Genomic DNA, 17,449 nt, shown 5'->3' with positions numbered 1-17,449 from the left:
ACATTGGGTTACACCAAGGGAAATGGCCTCTTTCTTATAGCATCCTTTCTTTTAATGATATCTGCACTGATGGGATTTCACTTGTTTTTCCTTTTAATGAGCAAAAATCCTTTTATTTTTTAGCAATTAATTTCTAATTAATTCTTCCCAATAGTAATTTACAACCATTTGAAATAAAGAAATAATTTGTTTCTAAAATCCAAAAGGTTTGTTCCTTGTCTCTTCTATTGACACAGTATAGGTTTTTTGAGCTCAATGTTTCCCAGTGTACTTAGAATAACTAAGGATTGAGAAGTGAAGGTGTGGGAGAAAAGTAGAGGTTTCAATGTAGAATACATCCGTGTATGGCATGTAAATAAATACTTATTGAAATGGATTGGCCTGGATCACCCCAGGCCAGGATTAAAAATTGCAGTCCTCTGCAATTGTATCCCTTGTTTTATCATCTACCAGAAACTTTGAACCTTCATTAGAATACATGTGACTGACAATTCAAAATAAACATCTGTAAATCACAAAGGCTGGAATTTCCTGGCATCCAAAATATAATTTGTGGATTTTGAAAAGTAATATTAAGAAGTACGCCTCATAGGGTCCCCTGATAATGTCCCAGGGTTTATCTTCTAGCTTAAAGGGAGAAGTAACACAACTATTATAGACAGTGTTTTGAAACTGTCTTTTCAAGGAGAGAGGCAGAATCATGTCCTCCCATTAGCAAACATCCCTGGTCTAGCCAAGCTCACCTGATCAGGGAAGTCTAGAACTTCTGAATGAGCTGGATTATAGAGCTCTTTGTCAGCTACAGGATCATGCAGGAGATCACATGGGTTCTGTTTCTCTTGTCCATTACTCGACTGTTGATTTAGTTCTTGAATTTTTTCCAACTGTTCTTCCTTTCTGAGGATATTTGGACTATGGAAAAATAATTAAGATGATTTAAAAAATTGCATCAATACTTTTCATCCAAACATTCCTGCTCATATTACCATCCCACTATCTCTGATCAATGGGCTGGACAAGATAGGCACACCACTACTCTGCTGGGGAGCTGTGCATTGCTTTAGCTATTCTGAAAAATGAGACACAAGCACCTTCTAAAACATCAATACCCAAATTCTGTTTCAAAAACCATTTGTAGGTAATTGTGTACAAATCCTCTAACATCTAAAATCTAATCATAGCACAAAATCTACCTCCCAATACAGTAATTACCAGTTGGTAACTTTTTAACTGTCCTCTCACCTTAACTGAAACTTGGCTCTTTCTTTTAACCCTCTCCAGTGGAGGCTGCATTTCTTTCCTGATTCAATTCATAAAGCCAGGAGGAAGAACATCCATATATATTCCTCACTCCCCATTATTTATACTCTATCATCAATAAGTTTTCTTTTTAAGTATAGGTAATGAGCCTCTAGCACAAACACACCCCCATCCTTAGGGTTGTCATCTACCATCTTCCTTTAAGCAGCTTTCTAAATTTCTAAAATTGAATGTGAAACAGAAATTCAAAAGTAGAAGTTTGATTTTGATTATGACAAGATATTACACCAAGAGAAAAAGCTAAGAAATATACCTAGAATGGAATCCATTCAATGATCAAAAAATTATATCTACAATGATGGCATTATCAGAAGCATCTTCTAAATATGTGATATAAACCTTGTTGGCTTAAATAATGTTTGAAAATACTAAAACTGCTTCTTAGAATTCTTTCTACTCTAAATTTAAAATGTTATATAATGTAAGGGATTTTACAGATGTGATCATATAATTAATAATTTTTTAAAACTAAATAAGATGTTTGCTATCTTTTTAATTAAAGTACCACAGTAGAGGACAGAACTAAGAAGCAACACTACCTTTATTTGGGAATTTCTGGTAAATTCAAATATATTTTAGTCTTATATGAGTCTCTCTTTCTCCAGTTCAGTGTCTGCTATCATTCTAGGGGTTTTGATGTAGAACCCCTCCAACAACCTGACCATTGTCACTAAACTTCCTCAATTCCAAAAAAGGATTTTATGTCTTCCCAACTTCAGCCATTTACTGTCATAGTTATCTCCTTAAACTTCATTATCTTTCTGATCCAGAATACTGAAATTTGGATGTATCTTCTTAACAATATTCCCTCTGCTACCACTTTTGTACAAGTCCTTATTACTAAACCATATGTTGTGTCACTGCTATCTTGCTTAAGTTTTAATAGCAAGATCTGCTTTTGCATACCAAGTCAAAAGAAATGTTCTTGGAAAAAAAAAGTTCGTCATTCCCTTAAGAATATTTTTACTGTTCTATAATGAAAAGGAAGAAATAGTTTCTTGAAAGGTCTTACATTTTCTCTGCTCTCTCCCCATACTAATCCACCCTTGATACTCCTGTGAGAATAATTTTCTTTTTTCACAGATCTGATCACCCATATACCCACTAAAGATATCTGCAGTGGTTTCCTACTACCTATTAAGTAAAATTTAAACTCCCTTGTCTAGTATTTAAGACCATTTACAATCCCAAACTACCCTATTCATTTCTATGCACTCTATACATTTGTACCAACTGGACTAATTTCTGTCCTCCTGACATACTTAATTCTTTTCAGCTTTTCCATTTTTGCTGAAACTATTTCCAGGGCCTGGAATGTTCTCTCCCTTCCTATTTTTAGTGGCTAAATTCCTACTCATTCTTTAAAATCCATCTCAAATGCCACTTTCTCCATGAAAACTTCCTTGATGCCCCTGTCATTAATTTCCTTTTTTCTCATATATCAAATAGAACTTTATTTTGTAACTCCAATACACTTCTAGGTAAAATTGTTGATTATAGTTATCTGTGTTAGTTGCCAAAGCCTGTTCTCAATACTCATCTTTCCAGATCTCTCTGCAGCCTTTGGCAATCACCATCTCCTATTCTCTTCTCTCTAGATGTTTGTGACATTACTCTCTCCTGATTCTCTTCTTATGTACCTGACCAATATTTGTCAGCCTCTTTTGCTGTAACTTCATCCAGCACATATCCTTTAACAGTGGGTGTCCTCCCACATTGTCCTGAGCCCTCTTCTTTTCTACTATCTAACCCAGGAGTCCTCAAACTTTTTAAAAAGGGGGCCAGTTCACTGTCCCTCAGACTGTTGGAGGGGCGGACTATAGTAAAAACAAAAACTTTGTTTTGTGGATCTTTAAATAAAGAAACTTCATAGCCCTGGGTGAGGGGGATAAATGTCCTCAGCTGCTGCATCTGGCCCACGGCCATATTTTGAGGACCCCTGAAGCCAGTTGGAGATCCAGCCAGTTATCCTTCTGTTAATAATAACTGTCAAATCTGCTGGTATTGCCCCAACTTCTGCTATTTCCAACTTCTTAATGGACATCTTCAACTGGATGTCTCACAGACATCTTAAACTCAATATGTTTAAAACCAAATTCATTATCTTTCCCCCAAGTTCCCACATTTTCCTAAATTCCCTGTTATTGAAAAGGGCCCCACCACCCTTCCAGTCACCCAGACTCAAAATCTAGATATCATCTTTGACTTTTCACTCTCTTACTTTCCCACATCCAATCAGTCAATAAGTTCTGTTATATCTGCATGTTAACATCCTTCTGACAGCCCCCTCCCATTCCTCTGACACTTCCACTACCTTGGGCCAAGCCCTCATTACCTCATAACTGGACTACTGCATTAATTTTTTGGTTGGTGTCCCTACCCTAAGTCTCTCCCCATTTTAGAATATTCTCCAACTCAAAAGTCAAACTGAGCTGCTTAAATTTCATGTCTGATTATTTTACCGCCAGCTCTCTCACACCTTTCTACTCTTCTTATATTTTACTCATGCCCACATAGTCTGAAATCCAGGGACACTGACTTCCTTCCTGTTCTTTTTACAAGATAAACCATTTCCCAACTCCAGGCATTTTTCACTGGCTGCACCCCATGCCTGAAATGCTCTCTCTCCTGATGCCCTTCAATAACCAGCTAAATCTCACCTACAAGAAGTATTTCCCAAACTTCCTTAATGTTAGTAACTTCCCTATTGTTGATTATCTTCAATTTATTCCATATCTATATTCTTTGTACCTAATTATTTGCATGTACTCTTCTCCATTCGACTGTGAATTCCTTGAATATAGGGATTATCTTTCTTTGGATCCTTAGTGTTTACTTCTGTGCCTGGCACATAATAGGTGCTTAATACATGCTTGTTGACTGGCTGTATTTTGTCTTATTCCCTATATTGCTACATGTTTCAATGAGATCAGGAAATGTTTTAACTAAACTTGTTATGTTCCCCCACAACCTAATAATGCTTAATAAATGCTTAATGAAAGACATAGAAAGAAGGAAGGGAGAGAGAAAACTCAAAGGAGGGAAAAGGGGAGAAAAAGAAGGACAAAGAAAATGTAAAAGAAAAGTAAGGGAGGAAAAAAGAAAGGAATAGAAAGAAAAGAGGAAGAAGAGAAGGCGGCACGAAGAAAATAAGTCAGGTAGGGAGGGAAAGTAATTTTACTTCCTACATAGCTAGTTAATAGAAGAGCTAAGAGTTGAAAGCACAATTCCTAATTATTAATTTCAGTGGTCTACACACTATATCACACTGAATCCTATTATTATTTTTAAATGAATTATTAATTTAATTGTGCCTCTACTAGTCATCAAAATAAGATTTTGCTTACATTTAAAATTAAAGGCAACTTCATTAGGAATAACATAAATTTTTAAATGAATAAATTTTAAAGTTATCCCTTAGAATAAAAAAATACAAAAATAGAAACTGCATCTTATTGCTACAATTTCACTATTAGGGTCCTAGTTAACGTTACTGAGAATTCAAAACAGTTATAAGATAGGTCTTTTTAGATAAGACCTTTAAAAATTCTTGATAACATCTAAAATTCCAGTGATAGAAATCACTGAGAAACCAATGAAATATGACTATAGTTACAATAATAACAAACCAAACAGGAATTCCCAATTCAACATTAAAGGAAAAAAACTACAAACCTAATATCTCAAGCATAAATGTTTTATTACTTTTCTTTCAGTCTAAGTGACATCAGTTCTCTTATTTCTCTACAACATTCAGTAGTTTGGTTTGAGGGTTTTTTTTTAAAGCTACAATATGGGAGATTCCCCTACTATTAATTAACGTGATCCTGCTAACAAACAGGAAGAAAAGCTAAGAGAAAGGAACATGCACAAACTCACATGATCTCAAGAGTGAAAAGGATCTCAAGGAGTGAAAAGGACATGATAAAAGTCCAACCCATATCTGATATACTCATTAGAGAATTCTCATGTTAAATTACATTTTAAGGTAAACTGCTTACTGATTGAGGGAGGAAGGAGGGAGAAAATTTTAGAACTCAAAATTTTATAAAAAAGAGTCTTACCAGAAAAATAGGATACAGAAGATGAGAAATAGCTGCATCTTTAGTGACCAGAAGAACAGGAAGCATGAAGCAGAAATGAGGGGAACAACAGTGACAAGAGTCCAAAGCAGTGCTAAGACATAGTAAGAAATCATACCTCCAGAAACAGCCCAGTGATAATGTACTATGTCACAGACTTGCCTGCCACCAAATACCTTGATTGGCCTGCCTAAGTTGGTCTCCACAGCTTCTACACACAAATTCTATTTCTGCTTCCAAGACCAACCAGAGTAAGTCTGACTTTTCTTCCACAGAACATAACAACACTTCATATATTTGAAGACAGTAAATCATATTCTCCCTAAATCTTCTCTCTTCTAGTCTCTCAGGCAACAGAGAACTAATATAATCATGCTATTTACTTGTATGGTATTTTATAATTTTAAGCATGTTCCCCAATTTGCTCATTTGAGATTTCTGAGGCTATCTACAATGAAATATTTCTATAGCCATTTCAAAAAATTCAACAATAAAACCAGTATAACTCACAATTTGTTGTTATTTATATAAGGCAAAATAACTAGGTGAATGACCACATTTAAATCTATCAGACATCTGTTCAGCTGGTGTATAGACAAAACCTGAATAAAATATTGCCACCATGTCAAAACTGGTATTTTCAATTTCTTTTTTCCTCTATTTTTATTTATTATCTTTTTTTAAAAAGTTATCTTTTTTCAACTAAAAATAAAATAAGAAAAAAGAAAAATAGAAAAAGATAGAAAAGGAAAATAAAATATGATTGTCATATGTCCATCAAAATATCAGGGACAAGTTTCCATTTCAAGAAAGGATATATAAGAATAGAAGAAATTATATCCATGAGTGTCCATCTTTTCTTCTTCCTTGTAGGTTATTCTTTTATTCTTTGCTATGCACTTTTATTCTTTTCCCCCCTTTCTTTCCCACCCCCACCCCCAAGCAGACTACTATTAAGTGGATACATTGAGATATATATATATATATATATATATATATATATATATATACACACACACACACACACATTTTCACTCCCCCAATCCCAAGCAGGCTACAGTTATGTTTATTTATTTATTTACACACACACACACACACACACACAGAGAGAGAGAGAACTCTCTCTATATATATATATATACACACATATAATATATATTCACTCACACACACACATATATATACACACATGCATGCATATGTACATGCATATGTACACATATTACATAGACACACATGCATTTACACATATGTGAACATCTATCTAAAACAATATTAATATGGCTGACACAATGTAGATTTCTCTTGATTTAATCTTTAAGTTAGGCATTGATTGAGATCAATGATTGTTAGCCCTACTTTTTGTTTTTCCTAATAAATTCTACTCCTGATTTTTTTTGTAGTATGTATATGAATATCTCTTATTCCCTATCTCTGATAACATTCTACTCTTTCACTTGCCATGCTATTACCTCGTCCCACTCATGGATTCTTCCCTTATTTTCTCTCCCCACCCTTTTCTTCCCTCTGTATCCCATTCACAGCAATCTACGCCATAAATCTACATACCCTTCTATACCCCATGTTATCTTATTCTCTCCCCTTCATTTCTTTATAGATTTGCTATAATTTTTAAGGTGTGTGTGTGTGTTGTTCCCTATTTAACCTATTCTCGACGTGAGTAGATTTTAGAACTACCAACCCTTCTCCCGTCTAATGCCTCTGGGTTGATTATTCCTTTATACCTCATTTGTATAACATAATTATTATTTTTATTTTCTCCTAGACAATTTTACTTTTTAGAATCAGATCATACTTACCTCTGTCCCTGTAATGGGCTGAAGTTTGAGTTGATGCACTGAGGTCCCAAGTACATGAGGCTAAATAGTAATTGGACTATACTCTATACATGATTGGATAAAGAATGGTCCCTGCCCACTCTCTGTGCAAGTCCTGATGTGTTGTACAGGAAATGACGATTTTGGTGGGTGGAGGCAGAGAGAGGAACAGGAAGAAAAGCTGGGAGAGATTGGGCCTGGGTTCTTATTTTCCTGGCTGCTGGTCATGTGGCTGGTGATCTAGCTAGGTTCTTGACTCAGGTGCACACATTGCTATCGCCGATTCTCTTCCGCCTCCGATCCTTCTTCACTGAGAATAGACTGACGATTTTCCCCTAACCTGAACTCTTGACTCCTGCTGATTTTAAAATACGCGATCTTCACATGTCCCAATCTTTTTTTTTTGAGCTACCCAATTACTGATGTCAATCTTAAACATATGGTATACATTTCCATGTAAAAAATAAACAATTTGTTCACATTGAGTTCCTTGAAATTAATTTTTGATCTTGACTCTTACATGTTAAATTTTCTATTAGGTTCAAATTTGGTTGAGACAAAATCCTGAAGATCTGCAAGTTCGTTGAATGTTCATTTTTATTTCTGCTCCCTATTATGCTTAGTTTGGCTGGATATTCTATTTTTGGCTGCAGGTCTAGTTCTTTTATTATTGATATATATAATTCCCAGACCTGTGGTCTTTTATTGTAACTGCTGATAAACCCTATATAATTCTAATTATAGCTCCAGCATATTTGAATTGTTTTTTTCTTTTTGTTCCTTATAAAATTTTCTCTGATCTGAGATTTTTGAAATTTGACAATAATATTCCTATGTATTTTCCATATAGTACCTCTGAGGTAATGATCAGTGAATTTTTTCTATTTTTACTTTCCCTTCATGTTCTATCACTTCAGGACAATTTTAATTATTTCTTGCATTATTGTGTCAGGATTCTTTTTTTGGTCACAATTTTCAGGAAATCCAATTATTCTTATGTTTCTCTTTTTGATCTGTTCTCCAGATCTGTTGTTTTTCTTATAATATGTTTCACATTTTCTTCTATTTTTTTCCATTCTTTATATTTTGTTTTGTTATTTCTTGGTCTCTTATAGTTTTTTTAGCTTCCTCTTGCCTAATTCTTATTTTCAAAGAACTATTTTTTCCTTTAAGACGCTGGATTTCCTTTTCTAGTTTGTTAACTTTTTTTTCCCATAATCTTCACATTTTTCTTAGATGATTTTTTAAAAGTTTTTCCTCAATCTCTCTCATGTGATATTTGAAGTCTTTGAGTTCTTTTATAAACTTTTTTTAGGCTGCTAGACATTTAATGTTACTTTCTGGGAGTAGGAGAAACTTTTTTTACCTACTGTCCTCCCCAGTATGAATATGAACCCCAGTCTTCCCTAATCCCTAAATTTCTATGATTGGGTTCTTCTTTGCCTGTTTAATTTTTTTTTAATTTGAAGTATTAGTGTAAGACTTCTAATCCTTGGATGGGAGAAATGATGCCTCTATCTTCACTTTTCCCCATAGAGCTCTAAACCAAAAGCTCCATCCTCCTGCCAGTGTCGATAGCTACCCTGTCCCACTGTTTCTGCATTTACCCGCTATGCTGGTTCCTTCTCACCCAAGGCCAGTCCCCAGGTGAAAGTTCCTGTAGTTCAGGCAGAGGCTCCCACTGAACCCAGCTTGTCCCAGGGCTCCCCACTAATTGTTTCTGCAAAACTAAAAAGAAAGTGTTTGAGAAGGTTTAAACTTTAGTCTCTGGGGCCTTTTTTCAGTTCTTCTCCAGAAGTCCCAAGAAGACCCTTGTTCTGCCCCACGTTTTATTTTTTTCTCCTGGTTTATGGTCATCCTGAGGCACAGTTGTTTTGAGGGAAAATCTGGACAGTTTAGAATTTTCTGACATATTCCACTATCTCTCCAGAATCTTCCTTTCATTTTTTCTAAGAATCAACGTCTCTTGTGAAGATGGACCATTTATTTCCTATTCATCATAGTGGCTCAGATCCACTATGGTGAAAATACAACTACTTACACATTAAGTATTTTCAGTTTGCAAAAATTTCAGCTGTCAAAAGTTCATCACTACTACATTTTAACTATGCTGTATATATCATGTCTTTACAAGGAATTCTAAGGCCACTTAAGCCTAGATATAATATTTCTAGTGAGAAGATGTGGAAAGGATGATTTTTAATATGGTAATTACCATTATAGTCATTTCTTCACTAAGTTATTATTCTCCTACAAATGATATTCTAACAAATGAAATGCAAAAATGTAATCCAGTTTTTATATAACCAATTATCCCTCAATATTAAAATTATTAATAAAATAAAAATAATGACATTTTACATTTCTACAATTTTTATACCAATTTCACATCCATTTTTTTCATTTAATTCTTACAATTACCCTATTAGGTAAATAGATGATACATTTATTTTACAGCTGGGGAAATTAAGTCTCAGGGATATTACATAACTAACAAGTAGTGAAGCCAGAACTAGAATCCAGATTTCCTGATTTCTATTTCAAGTGCTCTATTCTCTAAATCATACTGCTTCTCCAGCCAAAACAAAAAATTCTTTGTCTATCATAGGAATAAAGTTCTCTCTATTGCAAAGGAGTTAGGGATAGATATAGAAGAGAAAAGCATTTGGGATCGTTAATGAAAACTGGCATGCTATATCTCAATACTAGGTTCCATTCTTTAAGAACAAGGGCCATGTCTTCTTGTTCCTGACCCCCATATCCACCTAGTGGTAGTCCCAAAGTCAGCTGTTCACTAAACAAACACTGGGTCGTAGTGAACTAAATTGTTCTGAACTAGATTCAAACTGAACTAAAGTTAGTGCTTGAATGTAAGCAATTAGGATTAGACTACTCTTTAGTAGCTACAAAAAATGGGGTTACCAATTCCATTCTTCTATAAGAAATGATTATCTATCTTCTTGTCAGCCCTCATGAAAAAGTTATAAAAAACAAAAAAGAATAACAAAGACTGAGCCACTCTCTCTTCAACCCCCAGTGAAAACATTTTCTAACTCAAGGGCTGTGGTACATTGGCTAGGAATTCTTCACATGCATTTAAAAACAATGAAGAAACTGACACTTACCTATGCTCTTTATTCAATTCTTTATTCTGAAACAGAATACAAAAAAATATTAGCAGAAGACCATCATTATATCTGAATAGCGTAATGGCCTGTCTATATTTAAAACTTGGAAGGCTGATTTGGGGAGTGTATTTCTAACACCTTTGGCAAGAGAATTAATTCCAAAGGACAACCTTATTGTTCTCAGCTGATACTGGTAGGTTATGTGTTAAGACTGACTTTTCAAAACTGCTAATACTGTTCCCATGTATGTAAAACTAGCCTACATCAGCAATATGAATAACTGAGGGTATGAATGAATTAGCATCTGTGTCCCTGGAATTTTATTATACATTAGGACTGCAAATATAAAGCAAGCCAGTCCCTGCCCTCAAAAAGCTTCCATCCATAAAATACCTAAAGAAGTGAGAGCCAGTGAAGAGGGTTTTACTTTGAGGAATCACACTGATTTCTACTAAAATCAAAGAATGAAAATAGTTGAAATGGGTCTACATAAGGTAGTCATAATAACCATTTACAGGCATTTTGATATCATACACTTCCTCCATTTAGATACGCACAGTCATATACCAAATAACTTCTAGACTATAATCAACTCTAACAAATTTCCAATCTGATCCTCTCACAGGGTTAAGACACTAGTTTCTAAAAACACTGATCTTTATTAGTATTCCTTTAAAATAGAAAATCTTAAAATTCTGGAAAAAGTAAAATTTTTAAAAGAAGTAAATTTTGATATCATTTATATTTATAAATAATTTTATTTTTTTCTCCTTTTGTATTGCATTTAATTTGGCAGTATGACAATCTGGGCTTTTGTACTAGTAGTGATTAAGTATAATCTTTTTTTCCAAATGATAGAAAAGAAACAACAGTAATCCATGGGAAACTGCTTAATAGTATTGCTTCCTAGGCCTACTTTTTGGAGGTAAAAAATGACAAGTTTACATGTCCAAGTAGGATGTGTCCAAGTAGGACCACCAGTTTAACTGTAATCTATGTAGCCCATCTGCTTTGCAGAAGGGAACTTTCCAAAAAAATACTTTAATTCAAGGCTTTAAAATCAATGAATTTTAAAAGAATTATTAAGTGAAACAGTAAGCTGTAGTATACTAAATAATGATATAAAAAGTATATCTAGTACCAAAAAAAAACCCAACACCGCAAAACTTTGTTTTTTACCAAACTAGTCTCAACAATTTTGCTTAAAACTTACAATTTAATTTAACTCAATAAAAGCAGCTGTTTTGTTTTAAAACTGGCTTCACTTTTTCTTAATCTTTATCAATATTAATGTTCAGGGCTGTTCTATTTGAGTTTTACAGGAATCTGGCCATTGAACAATTAAAGAGATACTTTATTCATACTGTATTTTGACACATAAGTGAATTTTAACAAGATCTCAGTTTCCTTCTCATACAACCGGATAGGAAAAAGGATTTTTTTCAACACAAAGGCAATGAGACACAGATGGCTATATTCGTCCAAATGGTTCAAGAAACCTAGGTGTAACTACAGGCTCCAATATCAAATCAGGTCCCTACAAAGGAATAAGGCACTCTAGAAAACAGGCATAGTTCAGGAGACTAGATAAAGGAAAATTGTTTTTCCTTTCCTACAGATAAGAGTGATTTCTTTGCACCCTCTCAGATGTGAAAAAGAAAATCAAGATTCCCTAAAGGTTTGCAAGCAGACTAAACACACCTGAAGGATAAAAAAAATTGTGCTACTGTAATACTGAGTTCTAATATATATTTTTTAAAATGAATTAGGATTTTTAACTATCTCCAGATAAAAAAGGATAAAACTTTCCAAGTGACTTTTATCTAGACACTATTACACATAAAAATATATAAGTTGAATATAACCAAAAAATCCAGATTACACATTCAGATCTCAGAATGCCAAGACTACTCAATAAATATTCACAAGACTTCGTAAGTTGTTTTAGCTACCTCTCTACCTGGATTGATTTTCAGTTCAAAGAGTGAATAAATGTATTACATTCAAGTGTTCAGTATAGATATAGAAAAAATAAATTAGTTGTTTCAAATTCTCTTGGTTTTTATAATCTCACTTGTTAAAAGTGACAGTCAAGGATTGGTTTTCTGATGACTAATGGTTATCTTGATAGAGTATCTTTAACTTGACAAATCTGACTTAGTAAATAATGTTTTATTTTAACCATGTATTATTCAAGCCAAAGGGTTTAGCATTTTTTATAGGTCAACTTATCATTTGAAGAAACTGTGAGATCTTGACATATATAAAATACTCAATAAATCATTTCTTTATTAAGAATTACCCGTGCTAGTAGTTTCTTTATATAGCATTTCCTAGGTATTATTTGTAATATGGCTACTACTGCTCTTACCTTCTTAGTCTTATTCTTTTTCTTCTTCTTCGATTTATTGTTAACTTGAGCATTCTGTAATGAACATGTCATTATAAATAATTTACCACCGCAAACATATATGTATATATATAGTTATGAATAAATACAATTCTATTCCACATCCCAGGTTTTACACATGAAATCAGTAATTGTAACCATATTTCTTTTCTAGATTAGGTGAGAGCTATTATCACTTACATTGGAAATTCCACAATCTCACCTGGAGAACACAATTAAGAAAAAAAAAAGGGGCATTACTAACTATATATACAGTAAGATTCCAAATGTTCTAAATTATCACCTACAATATCAACATTTACATGTACCACAAATGGGAGAGGCCCTTTGAGAAATGGGATTTAACCATTTCAGGAGCAATTTAAAAATTTATGGCAGTATTTGTGGAAAGTAAAGAGTATTATCAAGTCTTTGGGGGTGCAGGGGGGGGAGAATAACCCTCTGATTACTCTTTCAGCAGTTTCCCAATACTGATTATAAAAATTGTGAAGAAGCATCCCTCATACCTAGGCTTTCTCACCCATTTCTCTTCTCCTATGCCCACTTTGGCCTCTTCATCTCTCCTTTCTAGCTCCAAACAGTGAGTGAGGAATTAGGACTGACTGCAGAGACAGAGTGGAGTAGACAGGGGTACTGGAAATGGAAATCTTCTAATGTCTTTGCATCCCTACCTTCCTTAAGATTTTGAAAACAGGAATGCTTTGGGTGGTGGCAAAAATGGTAGGCGAAATGATCTAAGTCTTATCTAATTCCATGTTTCTATGATTAATAAGAACTTATACCTCCTGGACATCTTTAATGGATTCTATCGAAGATTCACTGGGTGCCGATTTTTCATCCTTAGGAATTTCCACTGGTAGTTCTTCTGAGTCTGATTTCATATCTTTAGCAGAATCTACTGGAGATACATACTGTTCTAGTATCTCATCTTGAAAGATCTCTTCTGGATTATAATCTAAATATTAGAGACAAAGAATTAAAAATCCGACATAAATAATTTAGGCTAATTATTATCATAATGGAATAGAAAGAGCACAGGACTCAGAATCAGAAGACATAGGTTTTAGCATCACCTTAACTACTTAATAGATGAGAGACCAAGGATAAATCACTAACTTTGGGGACCCTGGTCCCTCCCCTTTAAAATGGAGATCATAAAATATACTCTGCCACTCTCACATCATTATTGTGAGGATTACAAAAGAGTGCTTTATAAACTCTAAAGCACAGCCTGGCACATAGTAGGTGCTTAATAAATGTTTAACAAATTGAATTGAATAACACAAGCAAATGTAGATTAGGCAAGCCCTATATTATAGAATGTGGATGCAAGGACACAAACAAAACAGACCCTCATCTTAAGAAGCTTACTACTAGGAGGACATAATATATAGGATAAAGAAAACTGAGACAGGCAACAGTAGAGATAGCTGGGAAGTAGAGAGAATGTAGACTGAAGAAAGATTTATAGAAAAGGTAGCAACTGAAGTGGGCCGTAGAAACAAGGATTTTCAAGGTAGAAATAAGGAAGAATTTCATTCTTGCACTGAGGATAGCTAATCCAGAGTAAGAAAATGGAGTATTGAATTTGAGTAGTAAATAGATAAAACTAGTTTGGGGGAAAAACTCTAAAGGGGAATGGCATCAAACATGGTAGGAGGCTCAAATTATTTAGTGTCTTAAATAACTTTGAAGTTATATTTAGTGTCTTAAATAACTTTGAAGTTATTTAAGCTTAGGAAGCTTATATTGGTATTAGAAAGACACTGAAAGTTTTCTCAGCTGGAGGGGCTGTGGTTAGATGTATGTCCTTTGAAGAAGGATGAAGAAGGAAGAAGTAGAGTAGGTGAGAGAACAGGTAGATGGCCCAATAGATAAGAGAGCTAGAACAAGACACTTACCATGGAACCCTGGTTAAGTCACTTAATTGTATTTGCCTCAATTTCCTCATCTGTAAAATGAGCAGGAGAAGGAAATGGCAAACCACTCCAGTAGCTTTACCAAGAAAACTCCAAATGGGGTTGCAAAGAATTGGACATGACCAGAAAAGGATGAACAAAGTAGGTAAGAGGCAAAGGGGTCTGAACTAGGATAGCAAGAAAGGAATGAATACAAAGGATCAAGAATTAGCTATGAAGAAGGAAGAGGTATTAAAAATACTATGAGTACATATCAAATAAATGAGCACTAAGTACAGGTTTGTTCAGTGAATAAATGAATGATAAACTTACTATGAGAATTTTGTCTTGATTTCACAGGCACTCCTATAGTATGATAAAAGAAAAAAAAATTCAGATGTATATACATGAAAAACACTTTATCACATTAAAACTAGATTGAGACAAAACACCAAAGATTTTCACATCTGCTTCACTCTGCAACAGATAACAGAAATGGGGATCTTGGGTCTTTCTATTCCCCAAATTTTTCTAATTTTCTCTTTAGAATTAATGTTTGACCATTACATTGAATTCCCAATCCCCATATTTATGCCCAGCTGCATTTTGGATTTCCTTCACAAGCTAATTGTACAATATTTCAGAGTCTGATTCTTTTTGTGCAGCAAAATAACGTTTTGGTCATGTATACTTATTGTGTATCTAATTTATATTTTAATGTATGTAACATCTACTGGTCATCCTGCCATCTGGGGGAGGGGGTGGGGGGTAAGAGGTGAAAAATTGGAACAAGAGGTTTGGCAGTTGTTAATGCTGTAAAGTTACCCATGCATATATCCTGTAAATAAAAGGCTATTAAATAAAAAAAAAAAAAAATAGAATGTTTGAAACATAATTAGAAGAGACGACATGCAAGAGTTTTGGCTACTTCATACGAAATAACGCCTAAGGACCTGAGGAGAGAGTTGATGGTTAGGAGATTAGTTTCTTGCCAAGTTACTTGTTTTTTGTTGTAATATTGGGGGAGGGGGGCGGCCATAATGGAGAGACCGGGCTGTGACTGTGGGGGAGGGGAGGAGGTAAGGGAGGGAGAGAAGGGAGTGGATTAGAGGCAGGAGGAAGCAGGTCAGAGGTCAAGGTCACTGGCCCTGCTCTTAAAAAAAGTGAGATGGGGTGAGGTATGGGGCGGGCGGGCGGAGGGGGGGGGGGGGGGGTTCCCTCATTCTGGTGTCACTCAGCCTCCTCGCCACTTTTTGTTCTATTTTATAAGAATTCTGGGGAATACTTGCCACAGCCACTGAGGTAGCTCAAGAATTACGTAGAAAAATGGGTTTCTGCTGATTAAATTGGAGGAGGAGGAGGTGAGAACTCAGGAGGTGAGAAAAGTGCAGCGCTCCAAACCAAGGGCCGCAGGGATCCCAACCTGGCCACCTCCTGGGGACCTGCTGGCAAAGGATGGCCCCGCGGAAGGGAAGTGCTCCCCGGCCATTGGCTGAGAGCGCCACGAGCCCGCCCCCTTCCAGGGCGGGGCTTACGCACCGGGGCGCCTCTGATTGGTCGGGCGTGGCAGGTGCCTCTAAGGACTTCCCCAGCGAGAAATGAAACCATTGTGCAAATACCACCAAAATGAGGCTCTTCCCTTTCCCCCTCTCTCTTGCATTGTGGTCCCTCTTCTCAAAATGATCTTTTAATGCATAAAATAATGCAAAAAAAAAAAAATGCATAAAATAAAAAATGCATAATTGCAAAGGAAACCCCTTATATTAAAGTTATCTTGATGAAAAATGTTTTCCGCCTTCAGAAGGAGTTAGTGAACCTGAGTGCAGATACTGAAGCATACTTTTTTCCACTTCATTTTTCTTGCTTTTTTGTTGTTGCGGCCACATGGCTAATAAGAAAATAGGGTTTATTATATGCTTTTACAGTATAATTGGTAACTTTCACAAAAAATGGGAAGGAGAGAATTTGGAACTCAATTTTTTAAAATAAAGTAATTTTTTAAACATGTTATTGGGAAATATTTAATGAAATAAAATGTACTAAAAGAAATAACAGAAAAAAATTAACAAAAAGAAATTGTTTTGAAACATGTAACTCCAGATTAAGAATCCTACAAGTAAAAGGAAGCCAAATTCTGAGTAATTGCAAAACCAAGAAAAGTCTCTAGAGGACAAATAATGATACTTTATCTCTAGGGTTGTAGCGGTAAATGTTTAACAACTTATTTTTTTCTTTTAATATATGAGAACATATTCTTAAGTGTGATTTACATTATTAATGCTTTCTTAAGGGAAAAGGACTCCCATGTGCAGAAATTTTGTAGCAGCTCTTTCTGCAGTGGCAAGGAGCTGGAAATTAAGTGGATGCTCATTGAAATTAAGTGGATGGCTGAATAAGTTATGGTATAGGAAAGTAATGCAATATTATTATTCTGTAAGAAATGATAAGCAGACTGATTTCAGAAAAGCCTTGGAAAGACTTTCATGAACTGATGCTGAATGAAGTGAGCAGAACCAGGAAAATATACATGTAATCTTTCAGAAGAAAAATAGATTTTTAATGAAATAGAAGACTTTCAAGCATTCCTGATAAAAAGATCAAAGCTGAATAGAAAACTTTACATTCAAATACAACTCAAGAAAAACATAAAAAGGCAAACATGGAAAAAAATAATAATAGATTCCATGAGTTAAACTGTTTACATTCCTTTATAGGAAAATGATACATGTAACTTCTAAGACTATATACATATACATACATATATGTATATGTA

General features: G+C 34.7%; 1 protein-coding gene across 4 annotated transcripts in view; it reads right to left on the bottom strand.

The window, feature by feature from the left end:
• Nucleotides 1-17,449, bottom strand: part of DZIP3 (DAZ interacting zinc finger protein 3) — a 116,132-nt gene that overhangs the window by 35,381 nt on the left and 63,302 nt on the right. For all 4 annotated transcript variants that reach the window (XM_031959638.1, XM_012544506.3, XM_012544509.3 and 1 more), the window contains 5 exons: nucleotides 15,010-15,042; nucleotides 13,561-13,733; nucleotides 12,740-12,793; nucleotides 10,366-10,391; nucleotides 744-912 (listed from right to left, as the gene is read on the bottom strand). In XM_031959638.1, the coding sequence (XP_031815498.1) occupies nucleotides 744-912; nucleotides 10,366-10,391; nucleotides 12,740-12,793; nucleotides 13,561-13,733; nucleotides 15,010-15,042 (455 nt within the window). The remainder of the gene's footprint in view (nucleotides 1-743; nucleotides 913-10,365; nucleotides 10,392-12,739; nucleotides 12,794-13,560; nucleotides 13,734-15,009; nucleotides 15,043-17,449) is intronic.

Source organism: Sarcophilus harrisii, chromosome 3, assembly GCF_902635505.1.
Source record: "Sarcophilus harrisii chromosome 3, mSarHar1.11, whole genome shotgun sequence".
NCBI classification, from domain to species: Eukaryota; Metazoa; Chordata; class Mammalia; order Dasyuromorphia; family Dasyuridae; genus Sarcophilus; species Sarcophilus harrisii.
The sequence above is the reverse complement of the archived record's forward strand: the minus strand, read 5'-3'. Positions and strand labels throughout refer to the sequence as shown.